We start from the raw sequence: 14,957 nt of genomic DNA, 5'->3' as shown, positions 1-14,957 counted from the left end.
ACCATGATGTGCCACACAGAAGACAAGCGCAACTCAACGTGAGGGCAATTAAGAAGCTGTATGAAGAACAGGACATTAATGGGCATCAGAATTAGAGATAGCAACTTCAACCAGTTAAAACGATCCAGATCACAGCATTTCTTTCAAAATCCGATAAATTCTTTTTCCATAGCCAGACCCATTTGCATTAGGGTTTATATTCATTTTCTTCCCCTAAGAGCTAGAAAAAGTTCTCTGCACCTCTAACTCCAGATGAAAACAATAAAAAAGGAACAGAAGGAAGAAAACGAGCAGTGTACAAATACTTCAAAATTCAGAAAATCGACCGAGTGGAAAACACAGGGACACGTATCACACATGAAGCACAGGTAACTGAAGAATTAGTTGTTAACAAAGAAGTAATTCCAAAAAACTGCCTGCCCACAGCAGCAGACTCACTGACATTAAAGACTAATTCACTAGGGTTCAAGAGTCAGAAGAAGCTATAAGCTTCACTCGAATGCTCCATACTCTTCTCTTTAAATATGCCCACATATTTTCTCAATTTTTTTTCTAAGACCCCACTTTGGCAGGTCTTCCTTCACACCCCTTCTTCCTTTCCCTGTACCCCAGAACTACATGAGAATTTGTTCCCGTTCTTGGGTTTTTGCTCCTCCCCAAGGATCAGCAGGACTTTAATTAGGCTTTGAAGAGTTTCTATGCAATGTTTTCCTCTAAAAGTTATAAAAAGCTTATTCAAAAAAACTGAGTAGCCTGAGAGAAATCCATAAGTTGGAAAATACGAATCTTAAAGCTTCAATTATTTGTTGTCTTTTGCAAGATGGAAAAGCGGAGGGGGGGAAACATCTTTGCCCTTCAAAAAATACAGAAAGAGCAGCCACCCCAATGAAGTGCTCAGTAAAACTAAAGCCTAAAACTGGTCAGCTGCTTCAAGACTAATGTGCCATTATAAGTCCATTTTTTTCTTCCAAAGAGGTATTATAATTAGAAAATCTTAATCACTTCCTAATTGTCTGAAACACAATCTTTTTGCAAGCTCAAAAAATCACCTAACTGCATACTAAGTTCAGCTAAAGAAAGAAGCCTTCAGTAACAGAAGATATCAAAAATCCCCATAGCATTTTTCAAATATCCACTTAACATTGCCTAGATTTAGCCAGATACTGTTCATTCAAGTGCCAATCTTCTCTAGGTATTAAAAGAAATGAGCAATTACATAATTTAGATTTCATCTAATTTACATAGCGGGTCTCTAAATGCTCCTGGCTTACCTGGCCAGCACCACTTCTCCCTACAGCTTTATGTTACAGTTGGTTCAAACAGAAAAGCGTAACGTTATAAGTCTACAGAAAAGGATCTGAGAACAGGAGGAAGACTTGCACAATATCTCGAGTTCCTCTTTTTGGAAGATTAAAAATAATCTGTACCACATCGGTGATTCAGTTGATATTACAGCACGCCGTATCATTGTACTGGCAGGCTTAAATGAAAAGGAGTAAACTTAAAAAAAACAAAAAACATATTGTGCAACTAAGCCTTGAGACCAAAACTGACCACTTCAGGGTGCCAACAATTTTCTCTTTATTTCTGGGTTTGGTAGCACTTCAATAGGAAAACGACCGCGTATTTCTTTTACATCTGAAGCAAAGGAACATCATTAAGCGGAGCGCTAATTGTGCTTGCTACGTCCTGAGCTGGATTCTCCAAGGGTGTCTTGCTTCCAACAAGCTGCACTTAGGAGCACCCGACATCTTGTATTTTTACTATCCAGGAACCGAATTCAAAGGTATTTAGCCTCATTTTTACTATTTTTCAAGACATACACTTGTTTACGCACTTGAGACTTTCATATCAGATTTGCTGTAACAACCTGAGCTTAAGTGTTCAGCTCTCTATTTGGATACTTGCAACAGTAAATATTTTTCCAGTATTATATGATTGAATAAATCCCCTGCTTCAATCATCTCCAATAAAAAGTTTAACAGGAAAATACTGCGATTTTCCAAAGGAAATTCAAACGTGCACACAAACTCTGCAATTATATACACGACTTTAAAGATATCTTCATTTGATCCTTAAGTGATTTTTCAAGCAGGGTATTTAATTATTAGCTGCCAAATATTGTATACATCTAGAGAACTTCAAAGTGCATTGCTATGCATTGGTAAATAATTGCCCAATGGTTCCATGATATACTTTGAAAGTCATTTAATTTAAAAAAAAAAATACTTCAGGTTTTTGCATTTTCTCTGTCAAATTAAAATTTCTCTTTGAATGCAGGGCCCTAATACATTTGGTACAATGATGTTCAACATTTTTCAGTTAAAGTGCAAGATCCTGGATGTGAATTGTTCACTTCTGATCTTTAACCAAGAGAAACAGCTGAAGTTTCCACAGACACGTCAAAAGACAGTGGCATTTTATACTAAATTTTCAGTGCAATAGTAGGAGAATTTAGTATTTATTCAAAAACAAAACCAAAAGTGGAATAGGTGGGGGAAAAAAACAGGTTTATTCAAAAAGTGTAGTTCAGATCACCCCGAGCAAGAAGCCTGTATAATAACAGTATCAAAAAAGCTGTGTGCTGTGGCGGATGGAAAACTTCAAGAATGAGAAAATTTAAGAATTTGAAAGGAAAGAGTTCAGATGCAACAAGCTCAGAGTCTCTAAAAAGGCCAATGTAATGCCATCCAGGATAATTTAATACAGGACCAGTGAAAAGGCTGCAATGAAGAAGACTACTACAAAATTATTCCTCTAGGGCTTTTAAAGTTTTAGAGGTCTCTCTGCTGCCTTAAGTTATCCATAAGACCCACATGTCAGAAGCACTGAGACACCAACCTGCACCAAAGCAATGTCTTTTTGTAGTGAGAGCTTTGCAAATGTGACTATTTTGCAATAGCAATACTGTCCAAAGTAAAAGGCTTTGGTTATGGTTCCTTCTTTCTCTCCTGTACCAGTTCATTCATACTTATCAGATAGGTATTTGTGAAGTTCACTCAGGCCTGGGTTTGTAAACAGCTGTCCTGACTTGGAAGTTTCCTTCTATTCATTTGGATTCTACCAACATTTCAAAGCATCAATCACCTGGATACTTCCTCCAAAAAAAAAAAAAAATCAAAGCACATACGTGAAGACTGTGATATGCCATGGCCTTGAAGACCTGCAGAACAACTAACTCATCAGCTGAAAATAGAAGAGGCCCAAAGAAACCTAGGAACAGCCTCCCTGCTACACCCCCGGCAGCAGTTCTCACACCAAACAGAATGAATGTTCTTATGATAGTGTCCCTCAGAAATTGGGTTATTAATACTTACAAAAACTGTATTAATACTGACATTAAGACTGCTGCTTTATCCCTCACAAGCAAGGAATCTTATCATCCTGCCAATTACTTTTTTGATAAGAGGTCTGCTGGCGCTGTGTGAAGATACTGGACGAGTTCAATGTCAACTCTGGTGGGAAATATTTGATAGTACTCTTCCTGTTTCCTTGAATTTTTTCCCAAAGGAGACAGACCAAACACCTCCAAGGGACAGGACTATATCAAATATATCCGGAGTAGACTGTTGTGCATCTTCTCCTCCTAGGAAAGATTCTACTCGCTCCCAACACAAGCATGGCGTTATTAGAAGGCAGGTTCTTAAGAGCAGGGCAGTTTATCCAGCAAATTTCCTTGCACCACAACAGGATCAGATAGCAAAAATCTCCTCTTTCCCGTGAGGGGTTGAGAAAGCACGAGTATGAAGGTGTGGCTAGCAAGAACACCTCTTCGCTCAAAGATCAGTCTTTTGCGGACGCATCATACCAGACATCAGGAATAAGGGCTCCTGCCCTTATGAAATACATTAGGCTTAGCTTGTGTTATCTTTTTAGAGGAGCATAAATTTATGCTCAAAATGATGTTTATCTTTTGCAGCTATAATCAATGGCTCTGGACTTGCTGAGGCAAGGTCTAGCATCTTGTGTTGATACACGAATCCATAATTGAGAAATGCACTTGCCTCCGTAGGAGCAAACCCTTCCCAATCTGAGGGCAGATGGATCTTGATCTCCAAAAGGTACACTAGCAAAGAGCTAAAAGCAGAAGTTATGCTAGCAAGTGACCCAAAGTAATAAGGACTGGATCTCTGGGCTTACTTTTCTTTTTCTACATTTAGCAGCCCTTTCTGCAGAAGACAGCAGTTTAGTGAAATGTCTCAGCAGGAAGTCAAAGAACTACCACCACCTCCTCCTAATCTCTCTCATATAGCCTCCTATCATAAAGATAACCAAATAAGTATTACACTGAAATAGTTGACTAACTTTTGAATACTGACTTCTGAAGAAAAGGGAAAGGTGAGGGAACTGCCCGCCAACTACCATTTACACCTGAAAACTTGAAGAGCTGGTAAGAAAGACAGACAGGCCTCTGAAAGCATTTGTTCTTCTGTTCAGGCAAGCTTGCAGCTTGGGGACAAAGTGTGATCCTTAGCTCTCCCTGTAAACTGCTGAAAACACAGTCCAAAAAAAGCACCCATAGATATTAAGTTGTTTATACCAGCAAGGACAGAAGAAAAAAAAAACACCCACAAGCTGGAAGTTTAGTGGTTGGCAGACACTCAAAATAGCACCACCTTGGAGAGCCCACTGCAAACGGCCCTAACCTGCAAAGCGGTTTCACCAGCCACATCTCACCTCCCAGCCGGCACTCACTATTTGCTGTTTATCTTCCCGCAGACGAGAACAAATACAACCTGATCCGTTCAACAGAAGCATTCGTCAGCTAATGAGTTGCTTACGCAGGTCGTGTCTAGCTGAACCACATGGCTACCGTCCCATGAAAACATTCGTGAACTTGAACACTGCAGAAGCACTCCAGAGGCGGGGGGAAATCAGGAACTAAAACTTACAGATATTTAGCCCGTACGCTAGTCTTCTGACATCAGGGAACACACTTCACCGCCTCAGTTACGGAAGCTGAAGAGGAAGAGCTCTGGCTTATAGCTCAATAATAGTTCACCAGCTAAGATTTAGAGCAATCTAGTAAGCAACCACTCTCTTCTGCTTAAAAACAAACAATATGAATTGATCCAATAAACAGGCTAGATCTCTTTTTGCCCCTAAGAATACACAGGCTTAGTTAATAATTAAAGTTGTAAAAATTAAAGCACTCAGATATACAAATGATGACTGAATCGTAACACTTTCCTTCAAATCATACATCGTGCTTAGAATAAAACACCCTGCATTTTACATCTACTTATCAAATCGGTGTCAAAACCTAGCGACAAACCACATCCATACCGTCAGGAAGCACTGCAACAAACTGCTGCCACAACAAGAGACTACAGCAAGAGCAGCAACATTTGGCACTCGTGAGACCCCATCTGAAGTACTTTGCCCAGTCTTGGGCTCTCCGTTACGAGAAGGACAGGGATGCACGGAAGCATGATGCAGCAGAGGCTACCTGGTGGTCGGGGCTGCAGCACCGGGCAGGCAAGGAGAGGACAAGAGAACTGGGTGTGCTCAGCCTTAAGAAAAGGCAGCTTAGGGGAGATCGTACTGCTATCTGCAACTACCTGAGCAGAGGATACAGAGAAGACAGAGCCAGACTCTTCTCAAAGGTGCACGACGACAAGATGACAGGCCACAGACTATTCGGAATGTGTGAAGTTCTGATTAGACATAAGGGAATAAAACATTTACCTTGAGGGTGGTCAAATACTAGAAGAGGTTTTCCAGAAAGGCTGTGGCATCTCCATCCTTGGAAGTGTTTGGGACTCAACTGGACAAGTCCCTGAGCAACCTGATCTAGTTAGACCTGCTATGAGCAGGGAGTTGGGCTACATGACCTCCAGAGGTCTCCTTCAAATTATTCTGTGTGTCTATATCACTTTCAGGTCACTTCAGTCTTTAACACTGACACAATAAATACAAAATATCAGTATAATTACATGAAGCAAATCTAGGTAAAGTGCAATAATTAGTCACCTGTATTTTCATTAAGCCCTTTGCAAAAAAACTTCAATAGCTATGAACCATCCTACTATGGGAAAATGGAACCAGAGTTGTCTACATAATTAATCTTTTAAGTGAAAGCAGTGAGATGTTTTAACATTTGAACACTTTGACAATTCAGAAGGTAGAGGACAAGGCAATTGCAGAAAATGCAACTAACACCAAACTGAGCTGTTGCACCAGTCCTCAGTGTCTGCAACAAAGAACTGAAAAAAGATAAAATTATGAAAAAACTGCTGAAGACAAAGCCCAAATTGCTATTAATTTTTAGAGAAGACTACTCAAGCTTCAGCTAGGAGAAAGATCAATACTGGGAAGTACTACCGCTGCTGAACTGGGAGAAAAATGAATGTTTTTATATCAGATCTACAGACTCAGTAATTCAGACCTAAAGCCATCTCATTGCACAAAACAAGAACAGGCCTACTTGTATAGATATGTTTAACTGCTTTTATAATACTATGCTTTGTTTTAAAGCCTTCCATGTCAGAAGGAAGTCTGTTTAAAATAGAGGGACAAGCAAAAATATTTCAGTTATTGAATAGAACATTATGTTCCTTTAGAAAAAGGAATCCAATATGCATTTCTTTTTAATGGACCTGCTGGACTCTCTCCAAAAGGGAATGGTAGCAGTCCCACTGTTTTGAGGCAAAATACCAGAAAACACGTCAAAGAAGCATTTGTAAATTATTTCAAACCTAACAGAAGAAAAGCAGTTGTCCAGGCTATTACAATTCATTTCGACAGCTGCACAGAAGAATAGCATTTTCAAAAGGATGCAGACTACACAGTGACAGGCTATTTTCTGATTTGTGATTTCATGCACTGCAGGAAAAGGTTTTAGTAGGATGTGTCTACTGCACTCACTGTAATTTTAAGAATACTGTTTAATGTCTGCGTCTGAGTTTGTACTACGAGCATGACAGCACTGCTATAAAAATAAGGGTGCTGAAGCTCTCATGCCGGTAAATGAGAATTCTTTGTTTTCAAATAGGATTTATTCCAGTTGCAGCTTCTGTTTTCATACTCCCATTGGGTATCTGAATCATAACATCAAGCAACAGAAGCTCAAAACTAATAAAGAATAGCACATAGGAACTTAAGTTAATGCTAAATTGCACCTTATTAATAAATAAATAGAAGGTTAAACTTTCTCCTTTGTGCCCTAGTTCAGCAGTAATAGTGCTGAGATTCCTTAATGCTAAAAAAATTTCCTTTGCAGGGAATATTACTGTACGAAACAAATACTAAAACACTAATGCTTCATAACTCCACTTCCCATTGGCAAAATAAGTTCTTCTGAGCAGTAATAAATTATGTATTAGTCAATTTAAAAAGCTCTTCAGACTACGTTTTTGTGAAGACAGCTTCCAGTTACAGAGGGTAAATCAATATACTTGTGTCTTAATCTATGAAGAGGAATGATACTGGCAGATCTAAGTCAATGCCGCTTTCCTATGGCCTGCCCAACATCAGCACACGTACTGTCGGGATGAAAACGTAGAGCAAAGAAAACGCATACAACTGGAGACCCCACTGCGCCAAAGCCAAAGAGAAAGGATAGGCGAAGAACATGATTGCAAGCCTGCTGACCGCTGGATGAACAGGTTGTGAAGCCGGGGAGGAGTTGGGGCAGTTTCATGTTTGAGAAAGCCCATGGGAACGTGTTGCAAGATCCTCTGGTGGAACAAGTGGACTTCTTATACGGGACAAAACAGCATTCAAGTTAAATAGTTAAAAATAAGGCCTCAAAATGTGTAGTACTTCTAATTACTATGAACTATCATTTAATCTGTGTCTTTCAACACTAAGGTATTAAGTGATACTAAGTGTCAATAACTTTATTTCTAAATAATATGAAATATGCTGAAGATCAGAACAGAGGAGAGCAGATTAAATACTAAAATGGGTCCTAGACCCTAGTAAAGTTTTATGACTGCTAATAGTACTGTGAAAATGCAGGGGTAAACCTAACATCCGCTTTCTTCTTTTAGGCTGATCTTAGGTTACTCCTGAAGCCCAGATGTTCTGAAAAGGGCTAAGATTCAATAAAAGTTTTTTGCAGAAGTTCCGCTTCAAATTTAAGACTACTGCCCCCCTCTCATTCTGGGCTAAACACTAACTGCTCTACACACACAGCACAGACTGCTGGTTTCCAAACTGCTGTGTATAAAGCAATACGCTTATTAAAATATAGTTCTGTATTTTATACTGTAATCAAAACCCGGGTAACTCTCATGTGCATCACTGACCTGAAGGGCTCCACTATTTCCCCTCTTAAACCTACTATTAACCATCACTACTCTGTTTGAAGGTGTGTTAAGGAACAAAGATCTGTTAGCACATCTGCCCTCCCTGTCTTTACATGTGGACTCATAGCTTAGAAAACAGTAACAGGCCAGCCATAGTGTCAGAAAACAAAGATAAAAGAAAAAAAGGGGTTGGGGGACAGCTGGCATCACTTTCATTTTCAGGTTCCCCATAGGGCAGTATTTGAGTTACATGCCTGAAAGGAGAACCACTTAAAACAAAAAAACAAAAACCACAGATGCTGCTAAAAGATTCAAAACCTCCTACTCCCGGTTGCGGTTCTACAAAATCCCCCTCTTTCCTTCATCATTCTCCAAGCAATCAAGCAGGAGAGTTGGGTCAGCAGAAACACCCAGGACTTGCAACACGCAGAGAGGCGCCGAGCGCCAGGGTGAAACTCCTACACGCGAAACCTCCTGACATAAAACAGGCTGGACGCACAAAATTGTTGCTTTCCGCGCACAAAGAATCCTAGGCAACTTCAAAGCAACTCCGCCAACCTGAACAATGTGAATATTCTTGCAGTAATGTGCTTTATTGCTCAAATTTGTTAACACTTAACTGTTACTAATCTACAGTAACAAATACCCTGCAAATGTTATTTCCACAGGCACATGCAGCAAAAAGCCTACACTAATTGACAGGTATTGCAAATTTGGGTTTTCATTAAAGCTGAGTGATCTATAGTAACTGCTGAAAACAATATAGATCCCTATGTTTGAGAAATCTTTTGATGTGACATCTCCAGACATAACAGCTTCATTAGCTGTTTAATTAGATATGAGGCAACATCTGTGTGGTAACAGGTTTCCAAATTCCTGTGTATAAAGCAGTACGCTTATTAAAATACTGTTTTGTATTTTATACTGTAATCAATACCATCAAAGAAGCTTGGACTATATAATGTATTCTGCATAAACTAATGCACTGCCCAGCCTGGTCTGAGCTTTCACCTGTTCAATTTAAAGTATACAACCACTATGTATCTAGTGAGAGACACTGTAAGAAGAAAAAAAATGGTTTATAACAGATTTACTATCACTTGTTTCCACTGAATATTTTATGTGTATTTTCTGTTTATAATACTGGTTTAATAAAAAGTCAGCTTGGGGAGAACACCTGGTTCATTTGTCATTATATGCTGACTGATGAGAAATTTCCAAACACTTGATTTATAAGAAATTGGGGCAGCCCTAAGGTTCTTCGATTCGCCAGTAAGAGTCCGTGCAATTCCCCAGTCCGGTACGTGAAACGACACAAGCCTCGCCAGCTTAGTAAGACGTCACCTAGATTGACTATTCTGTTTGAAGTTCATTGCACATGGGTCCAGCAGCTGTTCCTCCCCAGCACCTGCGGTCCATGAAACCAAGATACACAGCTACCATTTAAGACAGTCACTAACAGCAAAACTGTTCCTATTCTCAAAGGGTCAAACTGTTTAGTACGGGTAGGGATAAGTGACAAATTCAAAGGTCAGGTAGAAAGGAGGTAATAAAATTAACCAAAAAAGCCGAGGCATCCAGCCTTGGGTCTGCACCAAACACTAGTCTAATGCCGGTAAGGCAGCAGCAGTTTCAAACTTACCGCTTTCCATGCTCACATCACTCACCAGGATTCATTAACCAGCACTGAACTGATCACAGCTCATCCCACCAGTCTCCATCCAACCTGTTATTTCCAACATCATTACCCAGCTGAAAACAACTATAATTGCTTGCTGAAAAAGCCTGTGGTCTCTCTGGCCCTTGGCAACAAATCAGGTCCCTGGGGAAAAAATTTGAGAATTCCCACTAAAAAAAATGTTGTTTTCCAATGGGATGGTATATTTTGAGGATCAAGGAAAGGGAGCAGAAAGGTCTGATATTGGTACTAGATTAGAAATATTCCCAAGACAGGCAACAACCCCAGTGACCTGAATTGTCATGATTATAATTGTCTATTATAATCATTATCTGGTAATGATCTAGTGCCGATTTCTACAAATTGTATCATTCATCCACACACTTATCTTGGTCATGGCTTTTTTTTTTTAATCTTTTTCTTTAAATAGTATTTCAAAATTGAAAAAGCATTTGAACAAAACAGGAAAAAAAAAGCACGTTTGTATTTTAAAAGAAACTTTGAAAGTTAATACTGAATCTCAAATCCGCCAGAACTCAAGGGGCAGCATTTTGCAGGCAAGAGGAAAGGTTTTGCAATAAAAGGTCACTTTCTAAGACAAGACATTCATGTTATCCAGTGTCTGAACTTAAGTGGACTGACTTTAAACAAAACTCAATCTGCTGAAGTTTTCATTCACAAAAGCAATTTGTTCCAAGTATTCGTTCTGTACACGTGAAAGACCGACCCGCTGAATAACGCTATTGTGTTAGAAAAGATAATAATATTAAATAATAAGTTACGTTCTGTTAAAAACATTAAATTCAGAAACAGTTCAGGAAGTGCCACATAGTTAGTTACTACACATGTTCTGCATTTATTTTCCCCAGTAAATATCCTGGGAGTTCAAGAGTGTTAACTGGTATAAAAATCTCCCCCGTATTAGTTACCTTTTCCAATCCCACCCACACCAGTAAAGAAATAGCAATTATCCCCCATCCATAAATTACGCAGGCTCAGCTTACAGTTTACTGGAAGAAAACAACAACGAACTTGCGATTTAGTGGTTTTCTACTTAGAAGCAGCCCCCACCCCTAGCTCTTGACTTTTAAAAAGTTAAGCTAAGTTAACAGTATCACTCAAAATGCTCCAGGACTCCATGCTACCTCCTCAGCATTCAAACATGCGCAATGGCTGTAATGTAATGCTATAACCAGGACCACACTTAAAAAAATTAAAAATAAAAAGCTTATCCTTTCTACATTAAATCACAGAAATATTATAGGCTATTCAGTTCATTGCAATTGTTAAGAGAAATGGCAAAGCTTGTTATGCTATATATATTTTTTTTAATTAAATGAGAAAGCAAAATGTAGCAGGCAACATGCACAACTATGCTACTCATATCACGACTTCGGTAAACAGGCAATAACACACACAAGCTCACGCCACCCCTCCCACCGAGGAGAACCTGCTGGCCAGAAAGCCCTCTTACGATTCCCTCCTGCAATATAGTTAAGCAGAAGATGTCAGAAAAGGAGGCACAAAAAACATTTAGCAGACTTAACAATATGATTAAACAGAGTCCTGAGCGTTTAACAAAGTTCAACAGCATACGCATAACATTTACAACAAGAAAGAAGAAAGGCACCTGGAGACATCTGACACTGGGCATGCTCTGCAGGCATCTCAGTGCGCACATGCTCTCTACCAGGTTGGAGCAGCCTAGCCACAAAGACCTTGGCACAGAACACTGCAGGGTGACAAAAAGGAAGGAAGAGAAGAAGCGGTTAGATGCCACAACAAATCACTTCAGGCAGGCAACTCATTAGTACGTTAACGTGGCTACTTAGCTAGGTCATTTCTACAATAATCGCAACGGTTAGCGGCCAAGGGTAAAATAGCTACTGAAGATCCTTTGGGGAGCACGTCCCATCAAGGGGAAGGAGCCCACCTCCCTGCTTCGCGCCTGCCCGGCTCCAGCGCCCGCTTGAGCATTATAACTTACTGCAGGGAGCACCCCAGCTGTTACCGCGGGGTCCACGGGTGCCGGGACGCATCCCCGCACCCTCGCTGACCAAAGCCGTCAGCCAGGAACCGGTGAGGACGCCGTACTCAGCGAGCTGGCCTGGCCCTACCTGCTTGCTAGGTTTGCACTTCTGCCATCACCCCGGGGAACTGAAGCACTGGAGCTTTGAGACTTTGGCATAGGACCAGGAGGAGCTTTACTGAAGGCCTGGTGCCCCCCACACTCGAATTTCTCAAACAACTTGTGCTTGGTTAGACAGACAGCAAAGCCTTCTTGTTTATCACATGCATTAACTTCTGCGGTGACAGCCTATGCACTGGGACGCTGATACTACAAAAAAAGTAAGTATTTTTAAAGAGCAACGACACCTAGTTAAGTCCAGATTGCAGGACCGAGTTGTGCTTCATTAAGATGCACAGTAACCTGATTACATGAGTTACGGGGGAAAACACACCCTAAATATTATCAGTTGCACAGATCCTAAAAGCCAAATCGTACCCTAATTATATTTATAATTCATAACGCCACCCAGGCGTGCACGAGCCGAGGGTGAGCAGCGGACTGCAGCTTGCTGACACAGGAAGTTAGGAAAAGCTTGGAAATCTTTCACTGTCCCTTAAGTGAAGAAATTTGAGGCAGAGAGAGTCCAAAAACCTTTCATAGTTCAATGATATTATTTCACAGTTCCCTTTACGGACACAATAGTACACTATATAACGATCAGATAAAGTAAGTGAAAAGGATTTAATTTCTCACTGTCAAGCAGCATGTAAACCCAGCTCTAAAGTTTGGCACAGACTCAGCTTTTAATATTTTTCACCCAGGCTTCCAATTTAGTTATAACAAACACTAAATCATTAAAAGAAAAAAAAAACTCACTCATATCAAAGTTAAAAAGCAGAATAACCACAAGTGAGGACCTGGGGAAAGCATTTGCTGTGCCAGTAATGAGGGGAAGGAGGGAACCCAGACCAACCCAAGAGGTTAAAACCTCTTTTTTATTTCAGATCTTATGAATAAAACAAAAGAAAGCTTAAGATTTTCATCTCCGTGCTAAAGAGAAATTACAAAGCAAAAGGAGGACAAGAGCGATCCCGGCAGCACCAAAAAACCCACTTAGATTCTCTCCACTGATCCTGTAGGAGGGATGCAAGTAAATAGTGGATGGTTTGTGTTAAGCATTTGCAATGCAATGAGTAGGTGCATACACCTTGTGTACAGATACATAAATATTAATGCTAAATTGCATTAATTTTTCCTTCAGTATCAAAATAAATCATACAATCTTGTATTGTTAAAAGATTCTTATTAAAAGTTCGGAGAAACATTATTTTTCATTTAGGTACCAAGTCATTAATCTGGTTTATCTATAATTGCTTTGCAATGGCTTATTTTGACACCCCCCACACACATTTGAATTTTAATTCTTGGAATTGTTGTATTGATATTAGAGAAACTACCTTAATTTCAACAGACACCAAAAATGACTTTTATATTCTTAAGGAAAGACAATGTATTCTTCAAACCTCACAACTGCGATAATAGAGACGTGCGTATGGACAATCTACAGCTCAGCTTCAGGGAAAAAAATGTATATATGTCAGGAAAAATCCTTTCTAACCTATTTCATTATTTGACCTAGTTGGGGCAATATTTGAATGGTGTTTCCACAACACTGAACCATCAAAATTCAGTGCATCACTGCAGATATTTGTTAAAGCCCAAGCAAGTTATTGCATTCGTAAACACAGGAGGCACAGTACAAAAGTTCAAATTTTGCTCACATCACTAAGTAAAAACATGTGGGAAAAAAAATCACTGATCAAGGAATACAACAATTTCACGTCCTAAGAATTCTGAATAAGCCATACAAAACCAGGCGTATAGTGAACCTGCATCTGCAGCCTTCCCAGTTACTTTCTCAGGTCACAAATGGACTTCAGGAGTCCACAAATTTTAAGCTCAAAATCATTGTTTTAAGTTATCAGACTGTGTTTGGTTTCAGGAACCACTTTAGCTAAATAACCTAAATATTAAGAACCTGAAGAGAAACATGGGTAACTTAGGAACAGTTTTTTAATTTAGTTCAAAAGACATTAAGCAAAGAGGTCATTTCCATGCCAAGTTTAAGCCACACGAAAAACTTTTCCATTGTATTACGAAACCCTGAATACAAGGCTTTATAAAAACACTGGACACTTAACTGTAGCAACAAAATTGCACAACGCAACAAATTCAATATTGCATTCTACTTCACACTAAAACAGGAATGTGCAAATATTTGTGTGCCTCACTGACATGCTATTTCTTGACCCTGCCTGCATAGGAGCTGCTCATCATAAACGGAGGCATAACAGTGTAAAGAGTTTTAATTTTTGAATAACAAGAGTCTTGTCCTAGACTATCACTTTCCATTTCCCTTTCAACAGGATCTCAGGGAGTTGAAGCACTAAAAAGCAAAGACTAGGAAAGCGAAAACGAAGAGGAAAGCGTATTACATTAACTCACTGCACAGGCTAGTGCTTCCTAGAGATCTTGATTCAAGTCGCCAGTACAGCAGATATAAATAGCGTGGACAAACATCTACATCATCTAGGAGAAAAACACACAATAGGGGGGAAAAAACAGAAAAAAGAAAAAGCTTTAGGAAGGCAACACTTAGGCAATTAGAAGCGACTTTCCCTCAGATACTTGACACCAATCAGCCATTCTGTGCCCAGCTAGCACAGCATTAACAGTGGCCGTTAAATCCACCGAAAATGCACAGTAATAAACCTGTCTGCATGAGGAGCAGCATAAATTAGTAGTGGGGGCTGCAGGTCAAGAACAGGACCACTTGGACCAGCCAGAGTGGAGGAAGTCACAGCGAGCTCTGACAACCCCAGAAAATAGCTACTACTTAAAGTTACAAGTCTCCGCAGATATCAGGAGATGTTATCAAAAGCCTGGAAATGCTACAGAAAAGATTACAAAAATGAGAAATGCTAGACCAAAGTTAGAGCATGGCAGTTTGGAAAGC

At 39.8% G+C, this 14,957-nt stretch overlaps 1 protein-coding gene across 7 annotated transcripts in view; it reads right to left on the bottom strand.

The window, feature by feature from the left end:
- The window catches only part of FBXW11 (F-box and WD repeat domain containing 11), an 82,145-nt gene that overhangs the window by 52,638 nt on the left and 14,550 nt on the right, over positions 1 to 14,957 (bottom strand). For 5 of the 7 annotated variants that reach the window (XM_064520816.1, XM_064520817.1, XM_064520818.1 and 2 more), the window contains one exon: positions 11,561 to 11,662. The exons of the other annotated variants lie outside the window; for them this stretch is intronic. In XM_064520816.1, coding sequence (XP_064376886.1) covers positions 11,561 to 11,662 — 102 coding nt within the window. The remainder of the gene's footprint in view (positions 1 to 11,560; positions 11,663 to 14,957) is intronic. 7 annotated transcript variants of the gene reach the window in all.

Source organism: Dromaius novaehollandiae, chromosome 15 (genome assembly GCF_036370855.1).
Source record: "Dromaius novaehollandiae isolate bDroNov1 chromosome 15, bDroNov1.hap1, whole genome shotgun sequence".
In the NCBI taxonomy this organism is placed as follows: Eukaryota; Metazoa; Chordata; class Aves; order Casuariiformes; family Dromaiidae; genus Dromaius; species Dromaius novaehollandiae.
Note: the sequence above shows the minus strand (reverse complement) of the source record. Positions and strands in the feature narration are given on the sequence as shown.